The sequence below is a fragment of the Clarias gariepinus genome, chromosome 21, assembly GCF_024256425.1.
Source record: "Clarias gariepinus isolate MV-2021 ecotype Netherlands chromosome 21, CGAR_prim_01v2, whole genome shotgun sequence".
In the NCBI taxonomy this organism is placed as follows: domain Eukaryota; kingdom Metazoa; phylum Chordata; class Actinopteri; order Siluriformes; family Clariidae; genus Clarias; species Clarias gariepinus.
In genome coordinates, this window is record NC_071120.1 from 18,428,429 (window position 1) to 18,443,527 (window position 15,099).

Here is a 15,099-nt window from a genome sequence, read left to right on the forward strand (position 1 = left end):
TTCTTAAAGGCAACCTAAAGACCTCATAAGGACCCTTGAGTTCAAAAGACCTTCTATGGTGCAGCCAAATACTAGCACCAATGCTCCAGCAAGTTTCTTGTCCATCCATCTATCTATGAACCTCTGTAGTCCAAGGACGGCAATGTTGACCACTGTATTTATTCCCATTTTTATGACCTCCAGTCAACATTCACAATGTTTGGGGACTCCAGTTAGCCTGATCTGCATGTCTTTGGACTGTGGGAGGAAACCAGAATACCTGGAGGAAATCCACCAAGAACGGGGAAAACATGCAAACTCCATGCACACAGATCCTAAAGCAGGATCCAAATCCAAATAGATGGATGGATGGATACTTCTATGTAGATACACCAGATTATTATTCATTTCCAGCCCAAATTATTCATTCTGCCGAATAATCAGTGCAGTGATGAGAACTGTATTGTGTTGACCGGCAGTTTTAAACCATATGCAAGTTGCATGCAGGTTTGGGACACAGCCTCAGCTCAGAGTCGCTTCATATGCCAAAAAGGTGCCGCGGGCGGTGCTGGTGGGTGGGCGGGGCTATTGGGTGGGCGGCACCACAGGGCGGGGCTTCCGCGCGTTTGAACGGCCGCCTCTTTCCAAACGTCCCCGCCCCCTTGCCACATTAGGACTGATGCAGTCCAGTTCAACTCCCTGACACTTCCCTGAACATTTCGGCAGATCAGTCCGCGAATGCCTGTGGATCTGTAGGCTAGACTGGATAGCTAGGACCTGTTGTACAAGGAAAGAAGGGACAAGGAGCTTCAGGATGCAAGCGATAAACTTGGACACGTTCAGCTTGTCTCTGCTCACCGCCAAAGAGGACATCCTGAACTGCCGCGCATCCACAGACTGGTAGGGAGAAACCCTGGTGTATCCACACCTTCACCCTCACACCGTCCTGATAAAGATTTATAGATTTATAATAAAATAATGTATTGTGTAGTTGAGCGCGTAGTGTCTGATCGCTGCGTTAGTTGTCTGCGCTCCTGCGCAGTTACTTTTCCTTCTTCACTTCTTCACCTCTGCGCTGCGCACTAACAGACTGGTGAAGAGTTATAGATTTTTATATTTTTTGAAAATGCTTGAACGCAAAACGACATCAGACAACACTGTTTTTAGAGGTGTGTGTGTGTGTAGTCATTCCTGGTCAGACAGAAAGGACTTCTAGAAATAAAGTTGCATATGAGAGTTAGTTATTGCAGTGTTACATTGTAACTTCTAAAAGTTTTTTTTTTTTTTTTTTTTGAGATCTGAGCACAAAGCAAATCTGGACTGATTATCTGTCCCTAGGGACTGGATTGGGCAAACACTGCATTACATGCTCCAGCTCCAGAAACTATTTATTGCTATATAAATCACATTCTTGTTTTATTTCTTGAGGTTTTTTTTTTTTATAAAGAGAGAAAGATATACTCAGTTAAAACATGTGTTTGTGCACATCTCATACATAAGCGTGTCAAAACAGCACTAAAAAAAAAACAAGCACATTGCACATCTTTGTGTGGTCGTCCTGATTGGCATGTTCAAGTCATTATGCACAATTTGGATGATGCTGCTTTGTGTTTATGCTGGTTAGCTTGAATCATGCACACTGCCCTCTTTATCTTTCATGTCTCCCATGACCAGTTATTTAACTTTCGTACGCTGCTATCATACCCAATTATGGGTCCTACAGTGTCACACAGATTTCAACAAGAAACCCGGCCCTTGATGGTAGAATGTGATACATGATGATTTTTTTTAAACAATGCCCAGAATGCGTTATCATAGAAAATAAAAGAGTATATAAAGTATATAAAGAGTATAAAGTTATTTCTGATTTCAATAAGTAACGCAGCATACTTTCCTGATATTCATCTGCATGCACTTTAACCATGTTTCCTAATTGATGGCAAAATAAAATGCCACAGTCACATTTCTTAATCGAGCCTGTAAGGGGGAAAATGTAGAATCATTGTCCATACCCTATTGGTGGCGTTCAAATCAGTCTGCAGCAGTTCTGCCAACTTTGTTCAAAAGTCACTAGAAGTCACCAGGGGATGTAATAGACTAAATTGCCTATTCACTGACTTGTCTTGAGTAGATCGGAAGACCCAAGTTTGATTCCCAGCCAATGCCCAAATCCCAGCCACTGGATGCAGTGCTGGTTCCAAGCCCGGATAAAACAGGAATGTTGTGTTAGGAAAAGCATAAATCCTGTGCCAAGTTGTGTGCGGATAGGAAGGTCAGCTGTGGCGACCCCTTGATGGGAGCAGCCAACAAGCACAGCACAAACAGAATTGTCTTGAGTTGTCTTGAGTATTTGCATATCAATGATTTTTTTGAGACACTGCTTGGAATGCATTGTCAAAATAGAAATTAAGAGAGTTATTTCTGATAAAGAGAAGTCTGTTTATTGGTCATGGCACCACAATCTAACTATTTACTTATTTACAAGTCTATCAGGAGTTCAAACAAAGAAACAGTGTAAGGAAAAGAAGTACATGGGTGGCACAAAGAAGAGAGATCAGTGACTGGTTATTGCAAAACATTTGGTGATTAATGATTGGCCATAGTAAAACAATGCTGATTAGTGATTGATCATTGGGACCGTAGGCCAGCGCAAACGTAACTCAGTCACTGGTGCTGACTCAACTGACTCTGCTTTCTCAACTTGTTTAACCAGCAGTTGGGATATGAACTGGTGTTATGTATCGAAATGAAGTCTCTAAGTCTATATATAAACCCAAAGACATTTCATGACATGCAAAGGTTTTTATGTTACTCAGACAGTGTTTTTCTGGTGAAAAAAAATACATGATTTATAGTCCTACTATAAGTTTGTCAGCCAGAAAAGGTTCCCTTTAGAGTCTGGCTCATCTCAAGATTCTATCGACTCTGTCTTGCTTATTTAGGAGTCTGCACAAAAATCTACACCTGGGCTTCTGTAAAGATGTTTGTGATGGTGTGTCGTGCAAAAAGGTTGCTGAAATAGTAACAACCTGTAAATGTACTGTAAGTGAAGCCTAAGAACAAAATACTCATCTTTATGCATTTATAGAAATGAACACATATTTAAGCCAATTTAAATAACATAATTCTAAATTTACTTCAAAACCAGCAGGAAACAACATCCACCCTCTAGTCCCTCAGTTATACAGTATATTTATGTATCAGCTTCTTTTTTCTTATGCATCTAAACAAAAAAGGAACAAAACACTAAAAGAAATGAACTTTACCTCACTTTACCTCATTTTAGCTAGCGTTAGCATGGTAATTATCATATTCTTTCACTACAATAGGGGAATCTTGCCAATTAAAACAGACACACTTTCCTCCTGTTCCCATGGCAACCCAAACATTCATAACATTACCAGGCTTACACAATTCCCCTCATTAATGTTCTTTAGATTTGTTTTAAGATCCATAGTTAGTGTTAAAAACACTTTTTTTTATTGTTCAAGGATTCTAGGATGTAACAAGCCCTACCTCCTTCTAAGAGTACTTGGAGGTCTCTGACATTCACAGAACATTCAGCATTGGTTAATTATCTGGTAAAGTACTGTATATTGATTCTAAGGCTTATTGACTTGTACAGTATGTGTACAATTGTGTGTCCTGTATTAGTATACCTGTACATGTGTAGTGTATGTGTCCTGTATTACTATGTCTCATACTAAATTACCAGCTACTCATTAATAAATCAGGTAAAGTGAATGGATCAAGTGGCAGTAGGCATTTTATTATGCCATCAGCGTTCTAACAGGCATGGTTCCTACAGATTTGCCATTAGCCAAGCCAATCCAAAAGATTCAGGCAGTTCCCAGTCTGCTTTTTCCACAAGGTTAATCTCCATGGAAACATGGAGGCAAACAGACAGGAGAGCTTGAAACTGCTTAAGTCTATCAAGCCCATTCATGTGTTCCTGCCATCCAGTGGAAATTTGAACAGTCATGGTCTGTTTTTTTTTTTTACAGCACTTCTGACAGTCACCATGAGGTCCAGGATCACTGAAACCTGACTAAACGCTCCATGATCAGGATGTAAAAACACTCTGGTGATAGTGTATGCTCTAAATAGATTCTGAGCAAGGCATAAACTCAGCTGTTTTAAACTAATTCCACAGTTTTATTTAGATTTTTTTTTTAATTACATACAATAGTTGACATTTTTGGTGACTTTTCACTTACGTTAAAACTTCCAAAAGGGAACATTTTCCAAAAATTTTAGATTTTTTAAGGCTGTTAAGGATAACATTTTATCCCGAAACCTACAAAATAAGCATGTTTCACGTTTAGGACAAGTTCCAAATCGAGCCTTTTTCAGAAATTAAAAACGCTTCCAATAAATTACCCAGTAAACCGACTAAGACCTTTTTTCCGCTAGTGTGAGTGTTACTAATTATGTGTGGCATTTGTTGGGTGCACTGGAAACTTTTATTTCAGCACACAGTACGTGTTGAACGTGTCCTGCACTAAAGCTTGGATTTTCTGCCATTTATATATTATATGGGAATAATGTCGTTACATGAAGGCTTCGATTATGGACAAACCCTTTCGGCTTGCTGACGCGTCTCTATTCTTTCCACATTTAAGAATCGTGCCAGGGCTAAATTTAGTTCTTGTGGTGCTGAACAATCAGATTTGCTTATTGCAATGCTCGATTAAACTTCTTGCTCCACGGCTGTTTTCCTCCTGCATCAACCAAAGAAATGGCTCTCAGTAAGTCCTTATGTTCTTATTTGGTTACAAACGCTGTCTCTGTCAGCTGTGTTTAGTATCATGGGAAGGTATTGACTAGAATCATCGTAGCTTAACGCAATACTGCTGGAGATAACGAGGCTTTTCCTGCATCTGGTGGGGAATAGATGAGTGCAAATAACTGGGAGTTTGGCACGCTCTGCATTTTTTTCTTCTTCTTAGATCAACAGTTTGCTATGCGTCTCAGTTTCAAGAGGGTTTATTTCCAAAAGCGAATCACGAATAATCAGTGTAAAAACACGAGTCTGGTGTAATCGGCACCAAAAGTGCAACTGGAACCTGCCTTATCAATGTTATCGACTAGATCTGTTTCCTTTAGGTGTGAATTTTGTCAGTCAGGTTTGAAGCAATCAGGGTTAATGCTTGAGTCGCTAACTTGAATAGCGTTATCTAGAAACTGTCAACCTAATTTTTTTTTTTTTTTTAACTATCAAGGTTGTAGTCGAAATAAAAGTTGACGTCTATCAACCACTAACCACCACGTTAGCGTCATGACGCTTCAAGCTCCTGCAATTTAATTGTTAAGGTTTAATGATCAAATATCACACAACAATAGCATGTAATCTTTATTCACATATCTGAAAGTGAAAAAAAGTAAGTTTTTAGTATTCTTAGTTGCTGACTAATCCAAGCTCATGAAAATAACAAAGCTTGATTTCAGTCTGGCTCACATTTTGGTCACTTTATCTGCCAGAGCTAATGCTGGATCAGAGCCTAATGCACGAGGAAGACGTAATCTTCCCGAGTTTCCTCTAATGACACATTAACAGGAAATATCTTTGTTGACCCTAAAATATATCTTACAACAACATCTTTCTAAAAGTTTAGATAACAGGGTTGTTACAAACTTTTTTGGTAATATCTTGAAATATTCCAAGCAGCTTTGGTAAATTATAAGGAGGACAGATTGACATATGGTGGGCTATTTCTCTACTTTGTTGACATCGTTAGAATGACAGGGTGTGTTAGCCAGATGGGCCTAGCAGTTGTGTGTTAAACCAAATTTGCCATGCTAACTAGAATAGAGGAACTGAACTGGAGCCAGCTTAAAGGGTCACACACAATCCTGTGCTTCATACACTTCCATACACAGGCTTGTGACAGTATTGTGATAATATTGTGACAAAACAATCTATTTTTCCCCTCTTGGCCGTTCTCGTAAACAAATTTGCACTGGCCATATTTCAGCAACCGTACATGATACAGTAATAAACTTGGTATTAAAATGGAGTGTATTAAATCAGGAATCTGACGGAATGCATATCTCAAAACACCCAAATTTGATTTCACCGGTCACATCACCAAGTGGCTTTGTACTTTCCTTCTTGCAGAACATTTAAAATTCCTTTATATTCTTAGGTTTGCATATGTAGCTTTCCTTCGTGAATCCACTTATCCTGTTTAATTCACTAACACAGTATATCACAAGAACTGTACATGCCGGGCTCGGCTCAGACAGTAGTATGTATTTTAGTTTTTAGTTTGTGCGTGTTTAAGACATTTTTCTTATTCTAATAAAAATAATAACATGAATGAAGCTCATGAGATGATAAAGTATATATTACTTGCTGCTAAACACAAGAACAGAATAAAATGTAACGGTTTGACGCATCAAAATGAGCCAATCAAAAAAAGGTTGTATTATCTTCAGTTTCTGATTGGCTGGAATTGAGAGAGCGAGCGTTGTGCTATTGTTTGCATGCCAATAATGGAACGCCATAAATGAATAATAAATGAGAAGTGATTGAGGTGTATGATATAATCGTTCCCTAATCTCTGACCTGATTGGTGAATTAATAGTTTTTACTTACACACTGTGTAAGTGTAACTGATATAGCAATCTGGGAAGTAAATAAGCAACGTGATCGGAATGCAGGGAAACACGTGCAAGGAAATCGCCGTCATTCAAAAATAAAATTGTGTGAATGCATGAATCAAGGTTGTCATTTTAATCCTGCTACAGGTTTTAAATAAGGTTTGAATTCATAGTCATTGACAAACCAATGATTATTCAACAAACACTTTGAATGTGAATGTGCCTTCGGAACTTTAACCTCCTGGCACAAATCCTTAATTTTAGGCTTTTCATCAAGATGACAAGATCATATCTTTAGTGAGGTTTCATGCAGTTGCTGTTGCTTTCAAGAAAGTCCTCTTTCATGCAGTGCTTTCGAACAGCTATGGGTCTTTTAAGCAATGATTTCGAAACTAACCGCAAGACTTGACAAGTAAACCTGTGCGATTTTAAGTTCATAATCTTTAGGTTGTTTTCCGCCTCCTTCAGCATCCTCCTGCAACAAACCAATACTGAGAAACGCTTGAAGCACCAACACACACGAGTAGGTGACGGTGCAGTCTTCTAGTATTTCGTTCTCCCCCCTCAGTTCCCTTCATTGGTCAGTGCTACAATTGATTTCTGTGATGGTTGTGCGCCTACACTTTTCTCTGTAGAGCTGGAAACACTTCAGGACACTGGAAAAATGTTTACGCGGCTCTGCGAAGGTGTACGAACAGAGGCGTGATTCTTTAGAGAATGGCGCGTGTTGTGTTGTGTGCTGGACCACAATGACCCCTGCAGACGGGTTGTGTTCACCCGGCTCAACTCACTTATTCAGAAGGGCGCATCATAGACCTAAATTAAGTACCGCTTAACTTCTTTTAGTTGATGTTGTATCATCATTACAAGTGCACACTTTTTTCTGCTTGAAATAATGAATTGTCATCAGTGTCTAAATATCTTTTTGACCAATTAGCTCTCGGTCACAGGTCTTGAATAGCAGGATGCAAGTGTCGGTTACACCATGATAACAGGTTAATAAATTCCATCCGCCCCCTCCGAACAGAGCAGTGTGTATTTGTGGGGTTGTTAACAATCATGCTTTTGATATCCGCCTCTTAGCCTATTGTCAGGAGGCACCATGCTGTGCTCAAATTTCCTCTCGGCTGCTTTGAACTGGTGTGTCAGTGTGGTCACAGTGGCCAGTGTTTGCTGTCGTTTAAAAGCTCTTAAAAGCAGCAGGGTTGACGTATTTATATCAGTTCTTTTAGTTTTCTATCCTGACAGAAAGAGAGAGAATCAAAATTTGTTTAAACCTAGAACATCTTGAAAGAGGTGTGTGTTGGGTTGTTGCTTCTCAAAGCCAACAGAAGTTAAGCAAAAGATTCCGGAGACGGGCCGGATCAAGAAAAACAACAATGTCAAAAAACATCCTTGAGCATTCAAAGGGTGAGCCATTGAGCATCCACTGACCTTGCACAACCTGACGTCAGGGGATGTCTCAGCTCATGTATCCCGAAAGTCGCTCCAAGTTGGCTCCAAGCCTGGTGCTTTTCAAAGCTCAATTTAGTTCATGTTTAAGCCAAGTACTTTAACTGCTGTGGGGAATAGTAGAGAAAACTATTAAATATACCATCACTTACAGTATTAGTGTAAGTGTTAGTATAGCTGCAGGAAAACTCATACAGTGAACACTTCAGTTTATAAGTTGATGCCCCTAAACACACTAATGATTGTTGTCAAACTACAGTAAAGTGATGAGATGATTTATTGAGATCTCAGGCTTGCTACAACTTGGAAGCACTTGTTTTTTTTTTACTTCTGTGAGCGAGTGCCAAAGTAACTGCAGACTGCCTGTAAATCATTGCTCCACATTATTATTAAGATAATAATTAATGAAACTTTAATTACAACAGGATGCACTCTTTATTGTCTGCTCTGCTTGAACTCAGTGAAACACATTTGGTAGAGTAAATTCCGAATCAAATAAATATATAACTTTCCCATGCGGATTTTTCTAATATGGGTGTGGCATTTGTCTTGAGTGGTATCAGCCATGATTGCGTACTTGCTATAAAAAAAAAGTGAAGCCTTGTCAAAGCAAGAGTGAATAAGCATGCGTATATTTGAACAGTGAATAAAATTGAAAAGGAAAACATGAAGTGATTAACTGGTGAGCACCACCCAAATGTCTCAGGGATTTGCTGAATGACTAGTCAGCTAACTGGTCTCAAGTTCAGCCTGTATTTTAGGACATTTTATCCAACAGATCTTGTCCTTCCTTCAAATACTGTAGGTTGCATAAGATTTAAGATAACACATAATATGCACGGTTCATAAGACTACAATTTATTGGAAATATATGAGTGCAAATTAGGCTATGTTCACATTTTGGTCAATTCCAGTTTTTTGGTCATATAAGATGGCATACGTTAAGCCTTTATTTGTCACATATACATTACAGCACAGTGAAATTCCTTCTTCGCATATCCCAGCGGAACTGGGGTAGAGCGCAGGGTCAGCCATGATACGGCGCCCCTGGAGCAGTTAGGGTTAAGGGCCTTGCTCAAGGGCCCAACAGTGGCAACCTGGTGGAGCTGGGAATCGAACCGCCGATCTTCCGATCAGTAACTCGGTGCCTTAGCCCTCTGAGCCACCACTGCCCCAAAATCCCCATAATTATGTGGACGCGGCTGTCCTTTAAAATGGCACACATGCGCACATCGGCACGTCTTTGCTCATGCCGTCTAAGTTAAAACACATTGTGTGACCACTTATTCATTTCAAACAATGGGTGCTATTTTAGCAGAAATACTATTGGGATTTTGCTCTGGAGGACAGCAATCAGTTAGTCGCCTGTATTTGTTGAGGTCCGGAAGTACAGTAGGAAGTTTGCCATTCGCCCACATTAACCGTTTTAGCAGCAATTGCTAGTACTGCTCTGAAATCCCCGTGCTGCCAGACAACCGTAAAAATCAGATCTGTGTCACATTGAAAAAAAAAATCCAATTTGAGTCATTTCAGGCTGGTAATTTCACTGTAACCTTAAACAATGAAACAGAATATATATTACACAATATATGCACAAGACAGGGCTACAGTCATGACAAATACAACCTTAGCTAAGCAACAACAAATTACTTTTTAGCGTGCCGTTAGTCATTTAACAAAAATGAAACCCAATACCAAGTATTCCCTTCCTGCTTCCACAGGATTTAAGAGGTTAAGTTGCAGGCAGGTGCTGCTAATCAACAGCCCGTGATTAACTGATCATCAGCAGGTGTGCAGACCTCTATAAAAGCAGAAGTTTTGGCAGTTTGCTGACCTGGAGCATTTAGGTGTGTTAACACCAGTCTTTGGGTATTAATTAACGCGTTAGAGTACTTTTTTAATGTAATGAGCAATCTAACGCATTAGGTCCGCAATTTAAATACTCAGTTATTTAGTTATATTTTTAAAAATGTAATCCGTTAGACAATTTATGTAATCCGTGAGCCAGACAACAGTGATTCTGTGTGTGTGTGAAAGTCGTCCTACAAGCCCCGCCTCCGATAACCCGTCCCCCTCTGTTATTTCTGCTGTTAGTAGTTAACTTATTATGGGCCCAACTTCACTAAGTGGTGATGGTGGAATAATTATAAAGGTCTTGACTAAAACAACATGCATAAGGAATCACAAAGTAGTTTTCATTTTTTTGCAATAGAAAAGTACTCTAACTAGTTACATTTAATTAGAAGGTAATGCTGTAATGTAACTGATTACTTTTTAATGACAGTAATTTTGTAATGTAGTTAGTTACTTTTTTAAAAAGTAATGTCTCTCAACACTGTTAACACAATGCCAAGAGGGAAAGACATAAGCAATGTTCTTAGAGAAGCAATTGTTGTTGTACATCAATCTGTAAATAGTTATAAACCCAATTTAAGATAAGATAAATCTCATTAGTCCCTAGGAATAATTGCGTAAATTATCTTAATTTGGAGTTCAACTTTCTACATGGAGAGATTATTCACAAGAGGAAAGCATTTACAATATTTACAATAAAGCTCGGACCATGCCACGCTCACAGAAAGTCAAAGAACCCAAGAGCTACATCTCAGACCCTGCAGGCCTTACTGAGCATGCTAAATGTTAATGTCCATGATATCACAATTAGAACAAGACTGAATAATAACATTTTCTTTGAAATGGTTGCCAAATTCTTCTGTCTAAAAATAACATGTCTAAACTGTCTAAAAGGAAGCATGAGGAAGACTGAGGTTTGCAAAACTCCATCTGAAGAAAGGAAAAAGCATAAGGCTTCTGGAACAAGGTCCTATGGACAAATGAGACTAAAGGGGATTTGATGTAATGCCCAGCGCCATATTTGGTGAAAAAGCAGAAACACCTAATTTCCTCTGTCGAAGACAGTGGTTGAGGCATGATGGTTTGGGCTTATTTTGAAACCACAGGACCTGGACACCTTGCAGTCCGCAACTGAAGAGCTGGGGTGAAACCTTAAGAGAATTGTGCATAAGCAAATTTTCAAAGGCCTCAATAAACTGAAGCAATGTTGTGAAGAAGAATGGGCCAAAATTCCTCTACAATGTTGTAAGAGACTGATAAGGTCATACAGGAAATGTTTACTTCAAATTATTGCTGTTAAAAGTGGACCTACTTTACAAGCTATGTACAGTAAATAGGAGTACTTAGTATTGCCCACATGTTTTTTTCTTCTTCTTTGCTTCATTTTTGTTTTTGGCACAGTAAAAAAAAAAGTTATATGTTGTTCATTTGAGCTTGTATTTTCCGAATACTACAGTAAGACCGGATATGATCAGATGACTTTTTTTTATTTTCAATGCAATACACAAAACACATTGAAGTAAAAGAGGACGTACTAACTTTTTAACATGCATGTGCATGAGCACCTTTTACCTCTGAGATGAAATTGTGTCTTTCCTAAATGAATTCCAAGAACATGAATGAAGACCAGAAACAAATATGTTTCTTATCACTGCTGACATCGCCTCGCTATGTACTGCTTGTTAACCACACTTACTTGGATGGTAGCCAGAGTTGATAAAGCTGCTGTGTATTTCCTGCGATGTGATTGTGTTATATGATATGTCACAGTAGGATTGTTGCTTTACTGCAGTGGTTCTCAAACATTTTCTGTCATTCCCCACTTAAGAGGGTGGGCGAATTTTCAAGCCCCACTTGTCAACAAAATGATAACGAAAACGACCAAGTGTATTTTTTATTGAAATATCAATTTCTAAACCAATAAGATCAAATAATGGCAAGTTCAAAACAGATAAAATACACGTGCAATTGTTATAACAGGCTTACTTCGTCACTTATCTAGAGCTTTCTTTCAAAGAAGTCGAGTGGCTTATTAACGTGACTGGGGTGTGTTGTCTCTAAGTGTCTTCCTACTTTGTTGGGTCTCATGCTATCTGCTGCCAGCGGTTTAAGAGACAAAACACACACTGGTCTCTCCTCTGCCCTCACCATCCCCACCATGAATCCAAGCGCAACATGGGCTTCATCATAGGCTTTTTGGTTGATTGGGCTGATAGTGCTGAATCACCTGCTTTTTTGTGGTCCATGTAACAAATGTATCCATTGATGTTATTATGCTCACTAAATACAGTACGCTACTGACCCGGTGTTATGCTTTAAAATGCCCCCCTCGCCACGAATTGCCTCCCCTACATAATCTCTTTCAAATAATATATTAGAACATAAATTCATAGGTTTATGGTTTACAAATTACAAATTATAACAAATGAATTTAATTATAAAATAAGCAATATAAAAAAATTTGTATAGGGGAAAAATATATAAATTATATATATTTTTTTCATATACAACATGTATATTTTTATATTGCTTATTTTATAATAAAAATCGTTTCCTGTAATTTTTCACCACAAACAATATTTATTTAGTGCAATTTGTGATAAACAATTTGTTATTTGTACATTGACAAACCCCTACAAAATAAATGTGCCATAAAATAATAATTTTTGGGGATTTGTATTAATCGTCTCGACGGCTGTCACGTGCCTAGGGTTAATTATAATAGTAACTAGATACAAAAGTTTGTTTAGACAAACTTTAAGTTGGCTTGAGAAAGCCGGAGATAAAAGTTTAAAAGTGTTAAAAAGTTTAAAATAGTTTAAGAAGTTTAAAAAGTTAAAACAGTTTAAGTTTAAAAGGTTTAAAAGACAGATAGATAGATAGTGTCAGACAGATAGACAGTTACAGATATATAGATTGATAGATAGATAGATTCATGATTGACTTTATAGATAGATAGAAATAGTCAGATTACAGATAGATAGATAGATAGATAGATAGATAGATAGATAGATAGATAGTGTCAGACAGATAGACAGTTACAGATATATAGATTGATAGATAGATTCATGATTGAGTCTATAGATAGATAAAAATAGTCAGATTACAGATAGATATATAGATAGATAGATAGATAAATAGATAGATAGATAGATAGAAATAGTCAGATGATAGATAGATAGATAGATAGATAGATAGATAGATAGATAGATAGATAGATAGATTAGTAATAAATAGTCAGATGATAGATTGATAGATAGATAGATAGATAGATAGATAGATTAGTAATAAATAGTCAGATGATAGATAGATAGATAGATAGATAGATAGATAGATAGATAGATAGATAGATAGATAGATAGATAGATAGATAGATTAATTAAAATAGTCAGATGATAGATAGATTAGAAAAGTTAGATAAGTTTGAATGAGTTAAAATGTGTTAGAAATAGTACATAGAAGGGAAGTCTATAGATAGATAGAAATAATCAGATTACAGATAGATAGATAGATAGATAGATAGATAGATAGATAGATAGATAGACAGATAGATAGATAGAGAGATGAGTTTGAATGGGTTAGAAATAGTACATAGAAGAGAAGTTTGATTGAGTCTAATTGGCATTAGCAAGTCGGTGGTGTGGGGGATGGGTCGTGCATGCGCACGCACACTCTTCTGTGACAGACACAGAGAACCGCAAACTGTAATAATTAAGCTCTCAAACAAACGCTTCCCAACCGAGAACCGTAGGTCCGATCGCAAAAATTCTTTCACCGTGAGTGGCAGGAACTTCCTGACTACGACATATTGAATCCTCATGCCCGTAGAGTGTATTATATTGACGTGGTGACAGTGTAAAGACACCCTCCGATTCACACTCTGTGAATATGGCAGTTGACAGTGGCACGCGTGGTGAAAAATCAAAATTTTCATCAAACTTAAACTGCTCTCGTGAAGCAACCGTGAAAGTTATCAAAACATGGACCCAATCCGTAAAAGTCCAAAGTCTTGTGACCCGTTTAAACTTTGAATGATGTTTCTACGACAAATTATGGCCGAACGGTAAGCTTTCAAAGTGACCCATGTTTTCACCCTTTTTCGTGCCATTTCCCATTGAAATGAATGGGGGAAAATGGGGTGGTTATTTGGGAATTTCGGGAAAACCGTGCGACGGATCCCTACCAAAAGTCATAGCACACCATTCCCGAAAAAGGCGCACGGTTTGACACCTCACTCATGGCACTCGGGCAAAGTTAGTCTCAATGTTAAGTCTGTGGGGGGTTAATTGCCCCCTGCGAGGGCAATTGATCACCCACCCCTTAGAAAAGTCACAGCACCCCATTCCCGAATAAGGCGCACGGTTTGACACCTCACTCATGGGACTCGGTCAAAGTTGGTTTTAATGTTAAGTCTGTGGGTGGTTAATTGCCCCCTGCGGGGGCAATTAACCACCCACCCCTTAGAAGAGTCACAGCACCCGATCCCCGAATAAGGCGCACGGTTTAACACCTCACTCATGGGACTCGGGCAATGTTGGTCTCAATGTTAAGTCTGTGGGTGGTTAATTGCCCCCTGCGGGGGCAATTAACCACCCACCCCTTAGAAGAGTCACAGCACCCGATCCCCGAATAAGGCGCACGGTTTGACACCTCACTCATGGGACTCGGTCAAAGTTGGTTTTAATGTTAAGTCTGTGGGTGGTTAATTGCCCCCTGCGGGGGCAATTAACCACCCACCCCTTAGAAGAGTCACAGCACCCGATCCCCGAATAAGGCGCACGGTTTAACACCTCACTCATGGGACTCGGGCAATGTTGGTCTCAATGTTAAGTCTGTGGGTGGTTAATTGCCCCCTGCGGGGGCAATTAACCACCCACCCCTTAGAAAGGTCACAGCACCCCATTCCCGAATAAGGCGCACGGTTTGACACCTCATTTGTTGGTTTACGATGAACGGTGCGGGACCAGTTATAATTCGTTAAAATCCCCATTATAAGTCAATGGGACGGTTAATTGCCCCCTGCGGGGGCAATTAACCGCCCACCCCTTAGGAAAGTCATAGAAAAATTCTTCCCGAATGTTCTGCACACTTTGACACCTCACTCATGGGTCTACGATAAATGGTGCGGGACTAGTTCATCGCCAAAATCCCTATTATATGTCAATGGGGCAAATTGGGGACCTCTCCTGCCCCGGGGGTAAAACTTATACC

General features: G+C 39.0%; 1 protein-coding gene across 1 annotated transcript in view; it reads left to right on the forward strand.

Annotated features, from left to right (window-relative positions):
* Positions 1-664: 664 nt before the first annotated feature.
* Positions 665-15,099, forward strand: part of si:dkey-40c11.2 (drebrin-like protein B) — a 49,820-nt gene continuing 35,385 nt past the window's right edge. The window contains exon 1 of the mRNA XM_053481359.1: positions 665-879. Within this exon, the coding sequence (XP_053337334.1) occupies positions 794-879 (86 nt within the window). The 5' untranslated portion in view covers positions 665-793. The remainder of the gene's footprint in view (positions 880-15,099) is intronic.